Source organism: Tupaia chinensis, unplaced genomic scaffold (assembly GCF_000334495.1).
Source record: "Tupaia chinensis unplaced genomic scaffold, TupChi_1.0 Scaffold000001_1, whole genome shotgun sequence".
Classification (NCBI taxonomy): domain Eukaryota; kingdom Metazoa; phylum Chordata; class Mammalia; order Scandentia; family Tupaiidae; genus Tupaia; species Tupaia belangeri.
In genome coordinates this window covers 2,363,734-2,387,130 of record NW_006159427.1, presented here as the reverse complement: position 1 = coordinate 2,387,130, position 23,397 = coordinate 2,363,734, and the positions used below count along the sequence as shown (strand labels likewise).

The 23,397-nt window shown below is 44.0% G+C and overlaps 1 protein-coding gene across 1 annotated transcript in view; it reads right to left on the bottom strand.

Moving 5' to 3' along the window:
• KIAA1217 (KIAA1217 ortholog) overlaps window positions 1-23,397 on the bottom strand; it is a gene marked incomplete in the record, with an annotated part of 421,704 nt that overhangs the window by 104,861 nt on the left and 293,446 nt on the right. The window contains 2 exon segments of the mRNA XM_027771604.1: window positions 17,311-17,404; window positions 23,365-23,397. Coding sequence (XP_027627405.1) covers window positions 17,311-17,404; window positions 23,365-23,397 — 127 coding nt within the window.

The following is a 23,397-nucleotide window of genomic DNA, read 5'->3' as shown; positions in this document are numbered from 1 at the left end:
CAAAGCAAAAAACCCTCAAAAAAAAAAAAAAAAAAGGGTGATGGCTAAGACCCTCTTCCCAGTCTCAAACCTCACTAGTTCAAATAAGTCAGGCCCATTTCTTGAGGGAGCACCCACCAATGCAGGTCAGGGAGGTTTTCGCAGAGACAAATGGAAAGGAGCCGGGTTTACTTCCTCGAAAGCCAACAGATTATCTATTCCTCCTGCAAATTACAGGCAAGCAAAGAGATCACCTGCTCTGTGGGAAGAAGCAGGGCAGAGAAGAAATGAGTTGCCAGCAGGTGCTAAGTTTCTGTAGAACATTATTTCTCTTTAAAAGATTAATGTGTGCTTCCCTCTAGCCCAAATTTATACAAAAGTATGCTCACCTGAGACATTTAGGAAAAAGAGCAAAGAAAAGAATGGCCACCAGGAACAGCAGATAGTATAATGGTTACTACGTCACTGGACTGGACTCCCACATAATCGACCGTAGTTCAAGTTCTGGACCCAGTAGGTTAAAACTCACTCTGGGTGAGTGTGTGTGTGTGTGTGTGTGTGTGTGTGTGTGTGCCCAAAATCCTGAGAGGAGGATGGAAGAGAAGGAGTTGTAGCATGGCCAGCCTCCTGGAAGGTGATTTCTCACTTTCTGTCCCTATCACTGTCTCTCTGCACAGCACACATGCCCTATAGTAAAAATCTGTTAGGACCAGCAGTTGGCATAATGGCTATGTTACTGGACTCCCATGTAGTTGATTGCAGTTCGAGTCCTGGACCCGGTGGCTTAAACTCACGCCAGGCACATGAGCGTGTGTGCCCAAAGATTCCGAGAGAATGGAGGAGAAGGGACTGAGGTGGGCCATCCCCTTGGGGGGAGGGGTGATTTCTCTCTTTCTGTCTCTCTGTCTCTCTTTCCGGTGAGTGCACGTGCCTTATAGCAAAAACTTCTTCTTCTTCTTCAAAAAAAATCTGTCTTAGAAGAAAAGAATGGCCACCTGGAAACCTTCTACTCTACAGAGTGGCGTTGGATTCAGGGGCCTAGGCCAATGGGGAAGGATCTAATACAGTGTAGTCTGGGCTGCCCTGATGGCATCCCACAAGGAGCACAGTAAAGCAAAACCCCAGCCAGAAGCCATGTAGGTGTAGGGATATAATTTGAACACGCGCACAGATGCTCCTGGTCAAAGGCAATTTCCGCTAACATCTATACTTAGAAGAGCGCAGGAAAAGGTTGTGGCTTGGAAACCAAAGGGCGGAGAGGTGCGGTCAAACCCGCTTATTACACTCCAGCCCGCAATGGCTCAGAACTGGTCGGGAACTGACCTAGGACCTGCTGAAGGAGGAAGAAGCTTCGGTTCCAGTGGAGCTTGCAGTTGTATTAGTTGTGTAGCCAACTCTGGATTTTATGCTCACATGAGGCTGGGAGCAAGTGCAAGCCGAGTCCCGAGTCCTGAGTCCCGCTGTGATGAGCAGCTGCAGCCCTGCTGAAGCTGTTGGCAGTAATTACTTTGCATCACAAATCACCAGGGTATTTTTGTTGCTGAGTTGATGTCTTAATCTGCAGGAGGGGTGGGAAGAGCCATGCTGAAGGTGACAGTTCTGGTTCTGCCGCGACTGGGCAGCTCTCCTGACTCCAGAACCCTTCACTGTCAGCCATCTTTTTTTTTTTTTTTTTTTTTTTAAGAGAGAGTTTTGCTATAGGGTGTGTGTTGGTCAGAAAAAGAGACAGAAAGTGAGAAATCAACCCCTGGGGGCATGGCCATGCTGCAATCCCTTCTCCTCCATTCTCCTCTTGGGATTTTGGACATTCAGGCACACGTGCCCATGTGAGTTTTAAGCCGCCAGGTCCAGGACTCGAACTGCAGTCGACTACATGGGAGTGCAGTGACATAATCCTTTCGCCATCTGCTGGTCCCACTTTCTGCATTCTTTACTATCCTTCCTGTCCTCTTCCTGACAGCTCAGCCAGCTGCCTAAACAGCAGCAGTGCAGGTCCCTTTTCAAAGGCACTTTCTCACTTGCAAATCGCACTCAGTCTGCACAGCGGCTGCTCTTGCCCATGAACACGTGTGTTACGAGATTGCACACAGCTCATGAAGCCACGAAGAAAGAAGTGATGCTCTCCGCATAAAGAGGGGTGTGTTGTTTACCCCAAGTGTTTTTTGCCATCTCCACGGGATCTGTGCTCCCTGTGCTCATTTCCCTCCAAGGAGCAACCAGGTGCCTGGATAAACAACCAGTCTGATACTAAGTTTTGGATACTATAGATCTTAAAATAAACCTCAGCTCAACAAAAACCCAACATAACTCATCTTGAAGCTAAAGAAGCCTTCCTTACCTAGCATTATTATTTTCAAGTTATCTGCATGGCACTCCACACCTGGAGCTCTGAGCCGCTGGGAAGGCTGTGGAGTGGAGAACTTGATGAGACTATGGGACAGTCATTGAGGACTGAATGACAGGTCTGCTACTCTCTAGTGAGTGATCTTGTTCTCCACCGCTCCTGGCCTCAGTTTTCCCATCTTAACGTGGGTATAACAGTACCTGTGCAGTGGGTTATTATAACGACTAAATCGAATCATACACGGTGCTTAGACCACGCCGTATGATGAATTCTCGTGTGTATTAATTCATCTACAAACTGGGATAACGATATGCACAGGAATATGGGTAAGCAGATCTGTGCACACATGTCACTTTAGAAGGAAACAGAAGGACATTGCTTCTTATTCAATGCGTTAAAAAGAAATCAATGCAAAACACTGCCACTGAGTTACTGCAAGAGTGAAACAAAACAGTTATCTCACGTAAATATGATTTCTGTTTCAGGTTTTTTTCAGGCAATCTTTAAACCTGATATTACAGGCTTATTTCTGTTATTTAAAAGCTGTAGGAGTTTTTAATGGTGCTTTATCAAGTTTATGTTGACACTCCTTTTAAAACTTTTCACAACCAAGATAAAAGGACTAGCTTGATTTTAAAATTTTAAGTGATTTTTACAAGAAAAAAAAACCACACACACACACACAAATGATTTTTCCCTAGAATTCTGAAGGACGCATACTAATCCCTCTCTGCATTGGTACCATGCCTTCAAATTTTTCTACTTTGGTCTCAGAACCTAAAGGCAAGTCAATATCTTCATGAAAACATTGCAAATTGTCACAAAACACGTAAATCAATGAGCACTGGACAAGTAAACTATGTTGAAAAGTGAAATCCTTTTCTAAATTATATGGTTAAACAGAAACTAGATCACAAGATTTATAGATTGGAGACAGCCCAGCGTAATTTAAATGGATTTTTAAAAACAGATTAACGCCAGCGACAAAGAGGGTTCCTTCTACTGCAAAAAAAGTTAAAATAAAATCCTCACATTACAATGCCTTATCGAATTGAGTCCCGATACAGAAGCCTTGACTCCACTGACTGTAAATGTATCAGAGCATGGGCAAAAACAATTCTGAAGCTTATAGTTTGTTATAAAGGCACAGCTCTTCTTACCTTTCATCTTCCATGAACCTTTCTTTTCTAGAAGAAACTTTTTAGACTTGCAGAGACCTCAAAACCACCCATTTCTTCAGTGCGTTCAGCTCTGCCTGTCTTCATGGTGACTGAATGCAAAGCTTGGGGTTGTTACAGAAGGAAGCTTTTAGTCAAAATATGTGGTTTAAAGGAGCAGTATCCACCCTTGTTAAAACTATTTCACGGACATTCAGAGGGTTTGTTTCTACTCTATGAAAGTTAAATCTGAGTAGGAAGGCATTTTTCCTGTCCCGGAAATCAGCATAACTCAAACCAATGCTGAGCTAACGAGAAATGTTTCTTCCATGTGTTCTGTCTGGCAGAAACTGCAAGCCATATCAAGGAAACACGTGATGTTTATAAATACAATATGGCTCGTGTTGTCATAACCTCTCAATGACAAAAAAAAAAAGCATGCAAGGAAAGGCAAACAGCCTCACAGCAGGAAAGATGAGAGTTGTATCACTTGGAAGCTGTGGATCAGATGTGCATTTCTTACCTTTCTTGCTTCTTAAAAAAATAAGACTGCCTAACTGGAAGCAGCGAGGGAAGAACATGCCCTGTTCTGGACCGTCCCTGTCTTCAAATGTGTTTGCCTGGCTGCTCATTTCAGTCAGAGCAAATCCTTATTAACTGCAACAGAAATGCCTCTCTGCAGGTCAGAAAGGGATGATAGAAAAGGGACATCACCCAGTGCAGGAGTGACTGTCATGAGTGAGTGCCTAGCGTTAACTAAAGCAAACAATGGAAGAAAGGCGAGGATGTCACACAACCAGAAACCCATATGAAAAATGACAGCTGTCTGCAGCATTATTGATGGCCGGCATTGCTGGTCTCCTGGCCTTTCAGGTCTGTGAAGCAGTTATCATGCCCCTCCATCGCACAGACCGAGGACAGACTGGAGCCGCAATGACTGGGTGAGTGAGTCACATAACTGACAATAACAGTCAGTCTCACTGTTCTACAGTCATCACTCTGATTGTATAAATTTGGGGGTATTTGAAATATTGATTATCGACTCAACCTAAAAGCAAGATTTGTCCCAGTGAGTTACAAATATGGCAAAATAAGATCTTGGATTTTTTTTTTATTGAGTTTTTAGAATTTCTTCTTCCTTCCTTCTATGAGCAAGAGAGACAGAGAGAGAGCAAAAGACAGTACCCCAGTAGGCTCTGGACTCCCTGACCCACCGTCAGCCAACCCTGGATCAGGGCAAGCATGTGCCCGCAAACTGAGGCAGGTCGCTGACGCCAAACCAGGAACCTCCCATCTGGGTCAGCCTTGCAGAGCATCACATTTTAGCACTGCACCACTGTCTCACCCTGAACTCAGATCTGTATCTAGAGGTTGAGCTTACTTTCTGCCATAGGTGAATTTATATCCTAACAGTGGAATGACGCCCCCCCCCGCCAAAAAAAATACAGGTGTATGGTGGGGTGCAGATAAGCGCATTTCTGCCAATTGCTTATTTTATTCTGACAAAGTCTGATTTTTTTAAATTGTTATTCTTGCCTAAAACTTTTTTTTATATATGTATTATGTTTTTGCACTAGAGCATGTGCACTTGCTGGAGAGCCAGAGAGAGGGAAAGTGAGAAGTCACCCCCCAGGAGGGATGGCCACTCCACAGACCCTTCTCCTCCATTCTCCTCTCAGGATTTTGGGCATGCATAGACACACGCCTGGAGTGTTTCAAGCCACAGGGCCTGGAACTTGAGCCACGGTCAGCCATGTGGGAGCCCAGTGCCTTAATCTGCTGGCTCCAAAACTTCAGGATTTAAGTGCTACCAAATGATTATGGTATAGGATGGAATGGAGGATTCTGTGAGGGCAGGCGGTTGTTCTTATTTCTCACTGTGGTGGGCAGCTAATACCAGAATGAGCTAGGGGATGTGCTGTGAATCTCAACCATTTCTGTTTATAAATCACTGTACTGATCTTAGCAGAGGGGGATTAACTGAAAGTTTGTGACAGCAAAGTGCTGAAGTATCTTCTTCCATCCAGATATTTAATGAGAATCTACTAAGGGTACCAGCAGTTAGTGTAATGGCTACGTTGCTAGACTCCCATGTAGTTGACCACAGTTCGAGTCACGGACCTGGTGGTTTAAACTCAACGCCGGGCGCGAGTGCGTGCGTGTCCAAGATCTGAGAGGAGAATGGAGGAGAAGGGATTGCGGCGTGGCCATCCCCCCTGGGGGGGAGATTTCTCGCTTTCTCTCTGTCTCTCTGGCGAGCACACACACCCTATGGCAAAAATCTCTCTCTCTCAAAAAAATGAGAATCTACTCAGGACAGGACACTGTCTCAGAGAGCCATGGGGAGTATGAAGATGAAAGAAATGAAGACCATCCCCAGGAGAAGCTTAGGGTTTGAAAAAGAACTAAAGCTGTATACACCAATAACTAAAACAGGCCGGAAAAGGTGAGTGAACTGAAGGAAGGAGGGGAGAAATTCCCAGAAAGAACAGCGATGAGGTTTGGAGAGAGGAGTGACAGCAGGGGCAGGCTTGATGGTGGCTTTGAGTTAGGTCTGCAGAAACGAGGAGCACATGGACACAGGGAGATGACCCAGGGACACTGATGATGAAGAGGAGAGGGAAAGGGCAACAGTGACCACAGGGATGATCAAGAAGGTCGGCTCTAGGGCTGGCCTGCCTGGCTCCGAATCCAGCTTCCGCTCTCACTAGCCACATGGATGTCATTTTACTTTTTTATTTACTTGCTTTTATGTTTTTGCCATAGGGCATGTGTGCTCACCAGAGAGAGACAGAGAGAGGGAAAGTGAGAAATCATCTTCCAGAAGTGATGGCCATGCTGCAGTCCCTGTTCCTACATTTTCTTCTTGGGATTTTGGGCACACACATGTGCCCGACATGATTTTCAAGGCCACCAGATTTGGGGCTAGAACCATGGTCAGCCACATGGGAGTCCAGAACCTTGACCACCATGACATGTGCTGACCCCATGGGCTTTTATTTAAAATGAGAGAGAGAGAGAAGGAGGGAGGTTTTTTGGGTTTTTTTTGTTTTTCTTTTTAAAGAAATTTTTGCTAAGGGGTGCGTGTGCTCACTGGAGAGACAGAGAGAGAGAAATCAAGAAATCACTCCCCAAGGAAGATGGCCAACACCACAGTCCCTTCTCTTTCATTCTCCTCTCAGGATTTTGGGCACATATGCACACATGCCCGGCATGAGTTTTAGGGTGCTGGGTCCGGAACTTGAACAGCAGTCAACTACGTGGGAGTCCAGTGACATAACCATTATACCAGCTACTGGTCCCAAGAGAGAGATATTTCTGACAATCTTACCATCTCGTGATCCTCTTTCCCCGGCCTCCCAACTAGCTAGGACCACAGATGCCACCAAGCCCAGCTTGTTTAGATTGGACCAGGCCAGAACGTGGGCCTCCCATGTGGCCTTGGCTGCCGCACAATGGCATCGTGCGGTTTTGGGCAAGTTCACTAACCTCTAAGCCTCAGTATCTGCATCTGAAACAGAAGGCTAGAAGAACTCCCCTCACGTTGTGTTGTGGAAATCGAGTAAGAGCGGACACGTGCAAAATGCAGAGTGTGGTGTTTAGTAGGGTGCCTGGCACGTAATGATGTCAGTTACTAATCTCACTGTCCTCGTGTGAGTAAAGGGACACTATGGTGGGGTCAAGGATGACCTTGAACAAATAGAAGAAAGTTTGCTAGGAGTATTTCCTGAAATCACTACTTCTAGGATTTCTTTTCCTTTCCTTTTCTTTTCTGTTTGTTTATTCCAAGAGTAGACAGGGAGAGAGCCCATCTGACAAGGTGCTCATGCCACAACCCAACCCAGGCTCAGCCAGTCTCAGATCAGGGGCACATGGGTGTGTGGCCTAATTAGGGAGACTGAACCAGTAACCTTCTCATGGGGGTCTTCTCTCAGACCCGTAAGAGGGGCTTTACCACTGAGCCACCACCCAGCCCCATCTTCTCTTCCATTTCTACAAGATAGCTTCATTCCCTGAAAAGCTTAAATCCTTCTCAACCAGAACACTGCATGGGGGAAGAAAGAGCTCTTGAGTTCGGTGGCTACTGCAGACGCATGTTATAAATGGTCGCAGAATTCTTCTCTTTCTTTTTTATGGGGGGGAGGGATTTTTTTTAAGTGCAATCAGAAGGGAATAGAATGAAATGAAGTGAAAGATAAAAAGATGCCATGAGGGACCAGTAGGTGACATAATGGTTACGTCTCTGGCCTCCCACATAGTCAACTGTGCTTCGAGTATTGGATCTGGCAGCTAAAAACTCACACCAGGCACATGTGTGTGTGTGCCCAAGATCCCGAGAGGAGAATGAAGGAGAAGGGACTGTAGCATGGCCATCCCTCCTAGGGGGTGATTTCTTGCTTTCTGTCTTCCGTCTCTCTGGTGAGAGCATGTGCCCTACAGCAAAAATCTCTCTTAAAAATAAATAAATAAATAATTTTTAAAAGATGTCATGAAATAGGTACAAACTAGTATTAAGAAATGAAACAAATATTAAGAATATTTTGTGTGTTCTAAAATCTTATTAGCGACATCATTATAAAACTTGCGGGAACCAGCAGTTAGCGTAATGGCTATGTCGCTGGACTCCCACGTAGTCGACCACGGTTCGTGTCCCGGACCCGGTGGCTTAAAACTCACGCCGGGCGCGTGTACGTGCGTGCCCAAGATCCCGAGAGGAGAATGGAGGAGAAGGGATTGCGGCGTGACCATCCCCCCTGGGGGGTGATTTCTCGATTTCTGTCTCTATGTCTCTCTCTGTCTGGCGAGCGCACACGCCCTACAGTGAAAATCTCTCCAAAAAAAAAAAAACTTGCAAAACTTAAATAGAAATTATTATTATTACTTTTTTGGAGAGGTTTTTTGCTATAGTGCATGTGTGCTTGCCAGGAAGACAGAGAGACAGCGAGAAATCACCCCCTGGGGGGATGGCCACGCCACAATCCCTTCTCCTCCTTTCTCCTCTCGGAACCTTGCACATGTGCCCGGCGTGAGTTTAAGTCACCAGGTCCGGGACGTGAACTGCGGTCGACTACATGGGAGTACAGCGACATAGCCATTATGCTAACTGCTGGTCCCCTTAAATAGAAACTCAAAGGAGGGAAGGCTGTGGGCTGAATACAAAGACACAGAAAAGAGAAGACTGAAGTCTGGTGTCTGGGTCCTCCCTGTAGCCTAGTGGTTAGGGAGTAAGATCCCACACAGGTAACTGTGGTTCAAAGTAGGCTCTGGTGGCTTGAAAAACATGCCAAGCGCCAGTGTGGGCCCAAATCCCAACAGGACAGACATGGAGGAAACCACAGAAAAGGTATGTGACCATGCTGCATCAGGCAGGGGGGTTTCTTTTTCCCTTTCTCTGTGTGGTGAGAGCATGTACCATTTGGCAATTACAAACAAACAAACAAACAAACAAAACCTGATGTATGACATTTACCAGCTATGTGAGCTCGGGAAAGATTTTGGCCTCACTTATAGCTTCTATAAAAATGGAGTCTGTATCCCTGCTTCGCAGAGTTGCTGACTAATTTAAATGCTGTAGAAAATGCGTTGCCTACTCCGCAGAAACAAAAGGTCTATCATCTTATATCCAGAAGAACAATGATAAAGAATAGAATCTTTCTATTCTGATATATTCTGCCAAAAAAATTAATAAAGTTTATATAAATTATTGCAATTTGAGGAGGAAAAAAGGGAAAGTACAACAAAAGGAAGATGAAAATAGGAAAATTGGAGAGAGAGGCCAGGAACAAAGCCAACACACAGCACACTGCAAATGCCTGCACCCTAGCTGTGGGAGGGCCACAGATTTAATTCTAAGCTTTAGAGTAACAACATAAAGAGGGAAAATGATCACTTACAAGATTCGAAGTGTTCACATGATAAAAATAAACCAAGAGAAGCACAACTATTTCTGGTGATGACAACAGAGAGATATTTTTACAGTGGGTCCTCATTATTGGTAGAAAATGACTAACACGGCATGGGTAGCGCTATTATTATAGTACTCAATGAATCCCATTACCCAGTGTTGACACTCACCATGGGTGACAATAGCAGGACTGGCTTTTGGAGGATACAAAGAGGAACATAACATGACTTGTACCTTGAGGGAACTTGAGATGATGAAGCACCCTCAAGAGTGTAGTCCAGGGGCCAGCAGTTGGCGTAATGGCTATCTCTGGACTCCCATGTAGCCACCCGCGGTTCAAGTCCCAGACCCGGCAGCTTAAACTCATGCTGGGTGTGTGTGTGTGTGTGTGTGTGTGTGTGTGTGTGTGTGCCCAAGATCACAAGAGGAGGATAGAAGAGAAGGGATTGCAATATGGCCATCCTCCCTGGTGGGTGATTTCTCACTTTCTGTCTCTCTGTCTTTCTGGTGAAAAATCCTCTTAAAAAAAAAAAAAGAGTGTAGGCAAGAGAATGTACAAAATGGCCCCCAAAGAGAAATATTCCTTCTGGTGCAGCATTAAGGAAAGCTTTGTGGAGTGGACACATCTTTTATTTGAGCTCCAAAAGCAAGTTTTTTTTTTTTTTAACATTTTATTCTAGAAATTTTCAAACATAAAAACAATGAGAGAAAATAATACAATGAACTCCCATCATTGAGCTTTGACATTTTTCTTTCTTTTTTTCTTGGCCATAGGGTGTGTGCACTTGCCGGAGGGAGACAGAGAGAGGGAACGTAAGAAATCACCTCCCAGGCAGGATGGCCACACTACAATCCCTTCTCCTTCATTCTCCTGGGATTTCTGGTACACATACACATGTGTGCACTGTGAGTTTCATGGCACCAGCTCCAGAACTCAAACCACGGAGTTGGCCATGTAAGAGTCCAGTGCCTTAACCACCATGCCACCTGCTGTTCCTAACTTTGACATTTTTCAACATTCAAAATTACCAATTAGTTTCTTGTTGTTGTTTTTTGATTTGCTGCAGTATTTTAAAGCAAATATCATTCATTATGTCATTTAACCTGTAAACACATTACCCATCAATCTATTATTATATCCAACAGAATGACTAATTATCCCTTAATATCATCTGTCCAAATTTACCAAATAGTTTTTTAAATAATTATTTAACTTTAATGAATTAATTATAATTTGACCAGAGAAGAACAGAGTGAGTGAGTGATTGAGAGAGAGAGAGAGAGAGAGAGAGAAAGTGAGAAAGCAAAACTCCAGGTCCAGGACTCAAACCATGGTCAGCCATGTGGGAGTCCAGTGCCCTTAACCACCATGCCACCGGTCAGCCCCCCAAAGAGTTTTAAAGACGTCTTTTACAGTTGGTTTATTCTGCTCAGGGTTCAAACATGGTACCCACATTGCATTTGGTTGTCACAGAAGAGAAGACCCCCTGAAAAACTTGACAGCACTCCCTCCCACAGTTTTTTTTTTCTTATGCCAGCGGGTTATTGAAGAAATCCAACAATTGTCCTGGAGCATGTTACATAGGTAGAATATTGAAAGGCAGACATGTGAGGAAGGACAGGGTACTTCAGACAGCTGGAACAGGAGGTATTGGGGGTTGGAATGGAGGCAGCTCAGGAAATAACGAATGCTGGAGCCACAGCAGCAGGGCTGTAGCAATGAGCCTTGGGTCTGCGGCCAACTCTCCTGGCTTCTAATCTCAGTCCTGCCACTCTCTTGCTGGGTGGCCTTGGGGAGATTTCTTAACATCAGCAACTGTTTTATCAGCTGTAAATATGGGGGCTGGCACCTAAAATTAGCTGGGAAAGTGCTTGATAAATGGTCTAAAAAGTTAGCTATGGTAAGAGTGGCTGCACAGGTGATGGCAGAGAGAGGCTTTGCAGAGTGGAACGGACCTGGTCTGGAAACTGGGTGAAAGGGTTGAGGAGCAGAAGTCAGATAAGAGAAGAACAACTGGTAACTCAATAGTTTAAATGCCTACTCCCTTGCTGCCCCAAAGATGCATGTATATGTACACATGGTCACACGTGTGTGTGTGTGTGCGCACACACACACACACACACACACACACACTCACAGCTGTCCACCCTTCAAAAAACTGAGACAAAAGGAGGATAACAGTTTTGAGGAGGGAGAACAGGAATTTTTTTTCAACAGAACATAGTGAAAACCCGGAATAACTGGGGTCTGCCACAGCATCTTATAAACAAACTGTGAATGGATTTCAAAATTGTTTCAAACCACAACAGATTTGTACTTTAACTCAATTTCCCATGACCTGTTTGAAGAGCCCGTGTAAGCACATGAAGACAACCACTTAAAAGTTGGACATTTGGGTGTTGAATTCCAGAGATGACAAAGGTAGGGATATACTTTTAAGGGTCATCCGCATTGATATAATAGTTAAATAAGTAAGATAAAATTCCCAAATGTGAAGGCTGGGGGGAAAATAAAGCCCCAAACTGGGGAAGCCTGCTTGATCACACCAAAGACAATATGGGAGCATGACGAAGGCAATTACTGAACAGCAGAGGCTGAGGATGTCCGGGTGGAGGTGAGGGATTTAGACATGGCAGTGTGATGGAAACCGACATTTCTAAGGAGTCCACTCACTGGCAGTGAGTGCAAGTGACTGATCTGGATATCAGGGGGTAATTGAAGGTGTAGGGCCAGTTCTGAGGAGCGTGTTCTAAATGCAAATTTGACAGCTATCTGCATGCAAGAAAAACATACATGTGAAAAACATACAAGCACAATGAAAGGATGGATGGATGGCTCTACGGCACGGTGGTCACATGTTTCTCCAGAGAAGTTAGATGTCCATATGGTAACCACAGTTCAAAGCCCTGGCCCGGTCTACCTAAGACACACTGAGCACGCGCGACTGCCCAAGATCCAACAGGCTGGGGGACTGTAGGAAGAGGATTACATCGGGACCCAATCCTGTGGATGGCACGCCTCTTTCTCTTCCTCTTTTTCCTGTTCTCACATGCACACACATAGGCTTCATCATGAGTAAAGAAAAAAAAAGAAGTTGAAGGAGACAAGAAAGAGAGCAGCAAAGGGCAAGAGCAGAGAATCTGGGGAAGTACTCTTAACGCACAAGATGGTAGAGCAGTCCATAATTATGAAAAAGCCACAGGGCTTCGTGTCTGGGAAGTCATTGGTGGCCTTGGAGAGCCCTGACATGGAATGGTCCACCGTTGAGCTGTACATTTGTGAATGAAAAGCCTTTGAATAAGTATATAATTTATGCAAAAGCTGAACTCCATATGGTGCGCTCAGCCCCTCGGGAATGGAATTACCGAAGTTACTACCTGATATAAGGGGGAAAAGCCATGCGATTAAAGTAGATTAGGGTATTTGCATCCACGTGTGAAGATGCAGGAGCCGGGACTGCAACATTCCAGCTGAGAACCACAAGTCATATTACAGATGCTAGCCTCAAAAATGCTCAGCTAGATGCTCCATGAAAAACGAGACGCCTGTTTTCCCCACCAAGTATCAATTCCATGCACTCTGAGGCCGGTAACCTCAGAGTTAATACTTCTAGTCTAACATGCTTCCTGAGTAACACCATTCCCCTCATAAAACCGCTCTGGGAGAAGTGTTTCAGAGTCAGAGGCCTGCATTTCCTTTTCTTTCAAAGGCAAGATACTAAATACACCGTTTAAGGAAAGTCTCTGAGGCCACTGCAGAGGTCTGGTGTTGCTGTTGTCCCTCTGCTAGTTGCAACCACTGTTTTTCATGACCTGCAGGTTTGTTTATTTTTTAAAGAGGTTTTAATTTTATTTATTATTATCCTTTAATTTGCTAAAGGGCACATGTTCTCACCAGAAGGAGAGTGAGTGAGTGAGTCAGGGACTGGAGCCACGGTTGGCCACATGGGAGTCCAGCACCTTAATCACCATGCCATCTGCTGACCCCATGCATGCCAGTTTACTGGTAATGCATGGGTACTGGGAGGTCCGCCCCGGCAGTGCCCGGAAGCTAGACGGTGCTGGGGGACTGTAGGAAGAGGATTACATCGGGACCCAATCCTGTGGATGGCACGCCTCTTTCTCTTCCTCTTTTTCCTGTTCTCACATGCACACACATAGGCTTCATCATGAGTAAAGAAAAAAAAAGAAGTTGAAGGAGACAAGAAAGAGAGCAGCAAAGGGCAAGAGCAGAGAATCTGGGGAAGTACTCTTAACGCACAAGATGGTAGAGCAGTCCATAATTATGAAAAAGCCACAGGGCTTCGTGTGACATCAGGGCAGGGCAGGGCTGCAGTAACTGACTCCTGTGAGTATTTATCCTCAAATTCCTTCAAGAGCAGCACTCAGAGTACAAACACGTGGGAGGATGGAGCTCCTCTCCACTCACAGTGCAGCTTGGTTTAGTCTGTAGCAACTGAGCCCTGCTCTGTTCTCCATCTCTGTTTGCACCCCAAGTATTGCTTCTGGGCTTCCGACAGGGCTCCCAGCACTTCCTGTCCTTTCATAGTTATGTAGCCACACTCATCTCAACTGGAGAATTAATTTCAACCTCTAGAGCCAGAAGGTGAGGCCAAATGAATTCCACATCTTTTAGTTTCTGGAATCTGTGCATCAGGGCCAAGTCATAAACTGCAGGCACAGTCACACCTAGCTGGTTTCCAAACACATTCGAGTTCTCGTTTCGGAGCAGTCTTCGCGGAAACGTAAAAGCCTTTCTGATGGTGATTACCTGGAGTTCCCTCCATTGGGGACAATGGTTGATTTTTCTCACACCAACAAAACTGGTGCCTAAGGTAGGCTGTGGGAGTGGTTGGTGACACACGTGAGACACCCTGCAAGGCTGTCGCACACGGCAAGGTTCCTGGCTGGAGACATCCCGGAGGTACACAGTGCCCACGTTCGGGGCTGGCTGAGGCTGGGGGATCATGGCATCAAGGCCCTGCTGGGGGTGTTGTCTCTTTGTCTCTCTTTCTTGCTCACAGAAGAAAGAAAGAAACAGGCTTTTAAAGAAATAAAACAAAGGGGGAGCTGGGGTAACTCAGAAAATGGTCTCCTCTGCAAGTAAAAACAGAAACTCTTTACTGAAAACCCACAGTAAAAGCTCGCGGGCTCCCAGGCCATGTCCATATGGTTCCTATTTGATCCCCTCAGTCTTCAGGGCTGGTCCTTATGTAGGTACATCTGCGTAAGATTAAGACAGGTGTCCATCCCAGCATAAATAAGGTTTTCAGAGGCAATTCTGGGCGCCCGTGTGGGAATGACTCTACATAACAGACACAGCACTGAGCACCATGGAACGCCGTCGGGAGGCTAGACATAACAGAAAATAAAGAAATCCAGGGGGCAAAGACTCTCATGAATGTCACCAGGGAAGAGAATAACAGAGTCGTAAAAGGCAAAGGGTATGGTAATATTTAGTCGACGCTTCATGACTGGCAGGACTCGATCTGTCTTCACATGGCTCTGGTTTACATTTATAGTGTAGCGGGCTAAAAATAAACCTCAAAATCCTGTGTTTTTTCAAGTAGCAACACAGCCTTCACTTCGAATCACGTATCACTTCTAACATAAAGAAGCGGCAGTGGAGGACACAAGAGGCCTTGTCCTCCAAAAGCGAAGGCTCTGGCCCCACATGTCATCACCCATATTCCAGGCTAGAATTACACAGAAATGCCCCCAGCACTTTCGGAAGGCTCTCCTGCCTCTTTCTTGGTCTTGAACTCTCCTACTTGTGTGGACTCCCAAAGACGTGTCTATCCTAACCCCAGGAACCTGGGGCTATGCCGGATGACACGGGTGGGAGAGGAAGGTTGCCACAGCTGGCCTTACAATAGGGAGCGTTTTTCTAGACTGTCAGATGGGCCCAGTGTAATTGCAAGTCCTTAAGAGCAGATGAGGGGCTTTAGAGAGATGATGTTGGAAGCCAGCTCAGAGAGATGCTATACTGAGTTTGAAGACACAGGAAGGGAACCGCAAACGAGAAAGGCAGTTGACCTCTAGAAGCTGGGCGTGGGGTGGGTTCTCTCTACAGCCACTAGATGAGAATGGAGCCCTGCCAACTGCTCCCTGTTTTCGACTAGTGAGACTCGTGTCAGTCTACAGACCCCAGAATTGCAAGATGGGAAATCTGTGTTGTTTGAAGATACTGCATTTGCCATAATTTGTTATAGCAGCAATGAGAAACAAATACATGCTGTCAGGAAGCAGAAACAGACTTGTTCAGGATCAATTCTGCACTCCAGGCCAGAACAGGGCCTTGAGTTTCTTTGAGAATAAAACCTATTAGGTTTTTTCTTTCTGTTTAAACTTCAATATCCAGCCAAATAATAACTCAGAGAAAAGATGATTTTTAAAAATAGAACAGCATCTTCTTTTTCTTTTCTTTCTTTTTTCTTGAAAGATATTTTTGCTTTAGTGAGTATGTGCTCACCAGAGAGAGAGAGAGACAGAGAAATAGAAAATAAGAAATAACTCCCCATGAGGGATGGCCACACTGCAATCCCTTCTTTTCTACTCTCCTCTCGTGGTTTTGGGCATGCACACACACATGCCCAACTGAGTTTCAAGCCACTGGATCTGGGACTCGAACTGTTGTTAGCACTTCAACCATCATGCTACCTGCTGGCCCCACATCTTCTAAATTTATGTGTGTGTGCTGGGGTTGGGGGTGTATACTAAGAAGCAAATCTTTTAACCTCTTGTTTTGACTTTGGAAGAATGTAAGACTGTTGTTATGTTGTTAGAGGCTAAATGAAGCCCTTTCTAGTAGACCGACCTTAATGTGGTCTTAAAATCTACTTTTTCAGTTTCTTCCATTTCTTTCAAAAGATTCCTGTATACTTTGGATGCTTGGATAATCTGAGATGATTTCATTCTAGGAAATCTTAGCTCTCAAATCATGAAGTTTTCTGTACTATGTCCTCAACAAAGATTAGAGAAGATGTGATAATGTTTAATACAGGACAATAGAAAATAGTTCCTGAATTAGAAAGTAATTAAATTAGAATGCTATGACTTAGAATAGCTAATGTAAGAACATCCGTAGATTTTTCTATACAATTGTGCACTTTTTCGTTTGTACACTAATTTTTACCTTTTTTTAAAATACAATGTCTGGTTTATGTCTATATGATGTATAGCTTTGTGGAGTATAGTGTGGTTTGTGGTGTATAGTGTGGATTTCGAAAGTATGCGTAGAGGGCCAGGAGGCAGTATGGAGGTTAAGGTGCTGGATCCCACATGGCTGATTGTTGGTTCGAGTTCTGGACTTGGTGGCTTGAAAATCATCCTGGGCATATGTGCATGTGTGCTCAAAATCCCAAGAGGAGACTAGAGAGAGAAGGGATTGCATTGTGGTTATACCCCGTTGGGGGTGATTTCTCACTTTCCATCTCTCTCTCTTTCTCTCTTTGGTGAGTACACATGCTATAGTAAAAAACAAACAAACAAACAAAAAGCATGCATATAGCAAATAATAGGCTATCGAGGATACACACGTTTATCTTCTTCAACATTGAACATTATGTTGTGCACATCTGTGAACAGTTTTAATTGAGAGAAAACAAATGCAAGAGGAAGTTAAGGTATCATAGACCGAGACCCCTTTATGTGAACCCTGTCAGGATCGCCTTGGAGTAAGGCCACAACTAGACTCCACTCCTACTCACGAGTTAGGCTCTGTCTTGTCCTATCCTACATCCTTCCCCAAATGACCAAGCATTTTCACTTCCCTCTCAAGAAACAGACAATGCATCTCCAGAGGAGATGAGAGGTAAGGACCCCCAGACCCTGATGGTGGGGTGTGGCTACCTCAGGAGTAGGAGCAGGAAAAAGAGATGATGTGGCCCATCAGATACAATGAGAAAGAGAACAGGAACACTTACCCTCAGGTCTCCGTTCACAGCTTTGGGTGTGTGGTTAAATGCATGCGCCGGGTCCTTGTTGTACACTTTGAGGAGCGATCTGTCCTGAATGTTCCTGGAATCAAAAACATCCATGATTATGGCAGACGAAAGGAGCCTCACTTTGGCCATTTGCTTTGCCAGCCCTTAAAGACCAGGTAAGAGACATCAACGGGCAACCCGGCACGTGTCCACAATAAACCAGACAAAAAAGCCTTTCTCCATAAAACAGGCAAACATAAATGAGGGAAAGAAGAAGAAAAACGGCTTCAGCTTTTTCTTTTCTTGTTCCCCAGGAGAGTATTATTCTTTCCGCGTAGCTCTCCACCCATAAATATCAAGTAGCATGAACTTGCTTTCAAGATTGTGAGCATGGAAAGTGAACACTTTGAAAAAACAATAAAGCGCCAATATTTACAGTATGTTCAAAGAGATTTGGTTAATATTTAAATATTTAATGGTTGTTGCCCAGACACCTGGTTTCCTGCTTATCTGATGCATACAGACAAAAGAAAACGGCCCTTATTTATTTTTTTTTTTTAACCCTTCAAACATTTTCACATAGGGAAAGAAAATGTATTTGTTATCCAGAAAAAAAAAATCAAGTATCATGATCAAAAATAGTATCTTTATACTGCCTCTGGTTCTTTCACAGTGTGTTTTCAAAAAATACTGCTCTATGTACAAATCAAATTGCTAGATGTGAAGGAAGAGGTGCAAATAAAGTCTTCTCTTCTTCTGAACTTAGCTCTTAAAGACAAGGGGTCATACCACAGCAAAAGACAGAGGTCCCACACCTTGCTCAAAGCCTACCTGAAAATTACTGAAGAACACATAAAGGTCTACAAGGTCCTTCTCCCTCCAAATTCAGCTTTCATCAACAGAAAGGCCACCCAAAGCCCTTTCTGCTCTGTCTATACTGCGATCCCTTCTGATGCCGGCTCCGGGAGCTTGGAGAAATGTATGCAGGAGGAGGGATTTCTTTCCTCCAGGTGTGGCCACACGTTTAGTGGGCTGATCGCAATCGCTGGGATTATTAGGTTATATTTTTGTTTTAAATGAAGTGGAGGATTCTGGGACGAGTTTTACTTCTCTCCTTTAAACATGTGCCCTAGTAACTGCTTTGAAGCAACGACTAGCCCAAGCTTGCAGGCTTGCTCCAGATTTCAAGGAGCTCATATTAAGTCTGCCCGACAGGGAGCACACAGCCCTTGTTATTAAAAGGGTCTACGTTAATAGCAAGGAGAGTCATCGAGGTGAGCATGCGAGCATTTACCAAAGAACTTATTCTGCGGCTACAGGATAAACTCACATACGTCCATGTAAAGAAACTGAACCTCTCACTTAGCCACGGAAAATCTTACCAGGATTCTAAACGTATTTAAAGTACAGGAGGTTGGTTTATGATGAGTTTAGAAACATGCTCATCTGAGAGTAAGCAAGATAAATGCCCAGATTGCATTCATGTGGCCACATTTACAAGACAATGCTCTGACCCGAACTCTCTGGAGCACTTCCCTAAGGGACAAACCAGCAACCCAACACAATAATGAAACAGCGGATGTTTAGCAAATATACTGTCACTTCAAAGAGCCTGAAAGATAAGAGATGAACTTTATCTCTGTGTTTAGAAGATGAGAGCCATTGTCTTCAGTTAGACCCTGCATGATCATTTTTGTTTTGCTTTGTTTTACATGAATGCTGGTGGAGACATTTTCTTCTACCTTTCAAATAAAATATAACAGAGGTATCTCAAGCATAATTACACATTAGTAATTCTTTGGAAAAAACATGTGTGCAACCATTTAGCATAAACACATTCATCACCAATGAAAGATATTTTCTCCGCTTGGGTCTATTTTATGTATTTATATCAAAGAAACTGAAAGGTAAAATTACGGACAAATCTGTAAGTTTAACTTTTTACTTAAACATTTTATTGAGGGGCCAGCAGAAGGCATGGTGGTTAAGGTGCTGAACTTTCCGTATGACCAACCACGGTTTGTGTCACCAATCTAGTGGCTTTCCCCCTTTCTATTTCTCTTCCTCTCTTTGTCTCTTTCTGGTGAATGTGTACACCCTGTAGCAAATTTAAAAATAATAATTATAAATAAAATTAAATATTCTAAAAATTTTATTAAGTTTTTAAAAAAATATCAGGCTATCAGTACTATAGTTTAAGTATCAACAAGATCATCATTTTTGCAAACATGAATATAATACCTAGGAATTACTAGCATTTAAAGTCAACGGTCTTGGGGAGCAGCACGGTGGTTAAGGCATTGAGCACTCCCACATGGCTGAACAGAGTTCAAATCCCAGATCTGGAGGCTTGCTTTCTCACTCCACTCCCCTCCCCCCAATCCCTCTGATCAAATTAAAATAAAATGAATCAATAAACAAAATTAAATAAAATAATTCTTTTTAAAAATTGACTATCTTTGGGCCAGCAGGTGGTGTTGTAGTCTAGGTGCGAGGCTCCCATGTGGTCGACCACAGTTTGAGTCCTGGACTTGGTGACTTGTTTTCTCACTTTCCCTCTCTCTGTCTCTCTCTGGTGAATGCACATGTCCTATAGCAAATCGAATAATGGTAATAATAAATAACTAATCTAAATAATTTTAAAATGCTTGCAATTGACCGTATTCTCTCATGTACTGCTCTCATCTATGTTGTCAACTATATTTCCATTAGGGAGTACCCGGACCTTTTCCTCTTTACCCTCCCTCTCATTTCTCTTTTGGTGACTACTTTGCAACATCCCCAAATAATGCAAAAGAAAGTCGAAGTTGTCAAACTTGGAGGCTTGAGAAAGGTTCTGGAAAATGGTGACTTCTTGTACAGCTTGAGCATCCCCAATCTGAAAATTCAAAATCTGAAATGCTCCGAAGGGGACTGACATGACACGTCCAGGTTCTTTCCATGGGCATATGCCTTTTTCCTGGAGCAAAGGGTGAGTTCCTCTAGCGAGTCCTCACACCCTTACCTCAGGGATGGTCCTGCTCCTCGTGAGGGCTGACAGGATGTTGCATGTGGAAAACGCTAGACCTGACCTCAGATGAGGGGCTGAAATCACTGTGCAGGTGCACTATACGTAGGGCATTCGGTATGTCTGAAAGAAAAAAGGCCTTCCCAGCCCTGTGCTGTGAAAATGTTCTCTGCACACACTCAGATTCCTCCTCACAAGCACACCCACGAACAGTTTTATAAGCAAAATTATTATTATTTTGTTATAGAATGCATATGGCTTTGTCAGAAAGAGATAGAAAGTGAGAAACCTCCCCCTATGGGGTATGATAATGCCATAATCCCTTCTCTATGTCTCCCTTCTTTTGGGGTTTTGGGGATTCACGCGCACACACACCTGTGCATTTCTCAAGCCACCTGGTTGGGACTCGAACTCAGTTGATGACCATGTGGGATATAGCTGCCTTAACCACCAGACCACGGAGCTGGCCCTATGCATGAAACTATTACTCTAGTCTATAAAATTGCCTTCAGGCTATATGCACAAGGCGTATATGAAACATAAATGCATTTCATGTTTAGATTTGGGTCTCATCCCTAAGGTACCTCATTACGTATATATGCAAATGATAAATCCAAGAACACCTAGAATCCAAAAGATTTCTGGTCCCAAGCATTTTGGCTAAGGAATACTCAATCTGCATATAAAAATCTTTGCCTCATCTACAACATGGGGAGGGGAGAGGCCAGTAGTTCACAAAAACCTTGTCTATCTGGAGCTCTTCAGTCAAGATTCATTTAACGTCCCACTTACTTATCCCTGTACCCCTCAATTCCTCTAATTGTGAACGGAGTTATGTGAGACATTTGTTGTAAAATGGCCTATCCAGGGCCTGGCAGGTGGCATGGTGGTTAAGGTGGTGGAATCTCGGAGTCCTGAACCTGGCAGCTTGAAAATCCTGCTAAGCCTGTATGAGTGCATGCCCCAAATTTGGAGACAAGAATGGAGGAGAAGGGATTGCTGCATGGCCAACTCCTGGGGCGGGGGTGGGAGGGTTGATTTTTCTTTCCCACTTGCTGTCTCTCTCTCTCTCTTTCTGGTGAGTGCATGTATCCTATGGCAAAAATCTTAAAAAAAAAAAAAAAGCTACCCTTGTAAACATCCTACATGGGATTACATGACTATAAATCCATTCTTATAATGTTTTTATTTTAAAATTTGCTTTATCAGGTTAAAAAAAAACGAGCGACAGCTTAATAATTTATTTAGAAAACAAACATGAATTTTCTGATATCCATGAATATTTAAACACTTTTTAAAAAAAGCAGGAAGGTTGCATAGTAGATGGAGCACCTACCCCTTAGGGCATGTGTCAAATTTTGAAAGCACTACATTACTCATACACCTTGGCACATGCCTAAATATGTCACCCGTGATCATTGTGAGATGTTTATCAGTTTACATTTATTATGTGCTAGAGACATATTTTTTAAAAGTAGTACTCATAAATTCTATGATGAAGCAGCAGGGCAGCTGCTATCCCCACAGAGCATGGGTGCAGAAATTCCATGTTCTGCCCCTAGTCATTTGGTGAGGAAATATTCAAAGGAATCAGAAGATCTTCACCAAGCTGGCAGTGTAGCCTAATGGTTAAGCCCTGTGCACAGGGAGCTGGATCCTACATGGCTGACTGCTGTCTGAATTCCAGTCCCAGTGGCTACAAGAGCATGCCAAGCAAAAACATGTATACGGATGCCCCAAATCCTGTTAGAATGGAGAAATGGAAGAAAAAGGATTGTGGCAGGATCATGCCTCACCAGGGGGTGCTTTGTCTTCCTCCCTGGTGAATGCACACAGCCTCTGGCAATTAAAAAAAAAAAGTGTTGACCAAAAGTGTGGACAGCTGGGCTCGGGGCTGAGCTTAGTACTTAATTGGCTATGGAAGTCCTTTATTTCATACATCTCAATTTCGGGTTCCATAAAATAAAAGGGCTGGACGAGTCACAAATCTTTTGAGTTCTAACATGTTTAGCGGTCATAGTAGCAGGTGCTTATTTTTAATTTAATTGATTTAAGTCATGTTTCTCAGATTGTTTGGCTGGGAGAGATTAATGGATCCCTTCTGCCCTGTCCACAACCTGCCACCGCCAGTCAAGATGCTTCAGTTTCCAGGTCTCTTGCAATACCAGGAGTTCACTTTGCCTAATTTTCTAGTAAATTCAACTGGGAAAGCCTACCTGGAAAGTGAGATGCTTGAGTAAAAGCCAACTATTTAAAAAAAATCAGTGGAGGGGGCCAGTAGGTGGCATGGTAGTTGAGTTGCTGGACTCTCATATGGTAGACTGTGGTTCCAGTCCCAGAACTGGCAGCTTGATTTCTCACTTTCTCTCTCACTTTCTCTCTTTCTCTCTCTCTCTTGTAGACATGCCCTATAGCTAATTAAAATAATAATAATAATAAATAAAACTAAATAATTCTTTAAAAAAGAATGGAAAGTGAGAATGGTTCTCAGTGTCTTTTCTTGAGGACAGTAACACAGAATACATTGCTTTCACTTTGACCTGCTGAGTGAAATTGACTACCCTAAAACAGCACGGACTCTTGACTATGGGGAAAGAGGAAGCGAGAGTGAATCTGGAGAGGGAATTCCAAAAGATCCAGTCCGACCTACTGCCTTCAGCGCTCAGGTCCTGTACCAAGCCTCCCCACCGCCTTTGTGGACCTTCATTTCCCTCACCCTGGTCTAACTGAGGCGCGGGATCACTTCTCATGCTCTTTTCTAACATTCGTAGGCCTCCGTGGGAGAACTCGGTCCTTATCTTTATGATCGCTCCTTGTAAATGAATTGTAGAAAGCCAGGGAGTGAATTCACATCGGGGTGAGGTAAGCCTGCCCATCAGGATAATGGCTGTGTGGTCTTCACCTGACCGCGGAGAACTTGGGACTCCATACAGACTCTGGGGAAGCAATATGGTGGACAAACAAAATCCTCTGCATGGATTATGGGGACAAAAAAAAAAAAGGCAAGGAAAGAATATGGTGAGCACGTGGATGATGTGATTACTCACCGTACGTCATTCAGTTCATAATAGACATTCCTG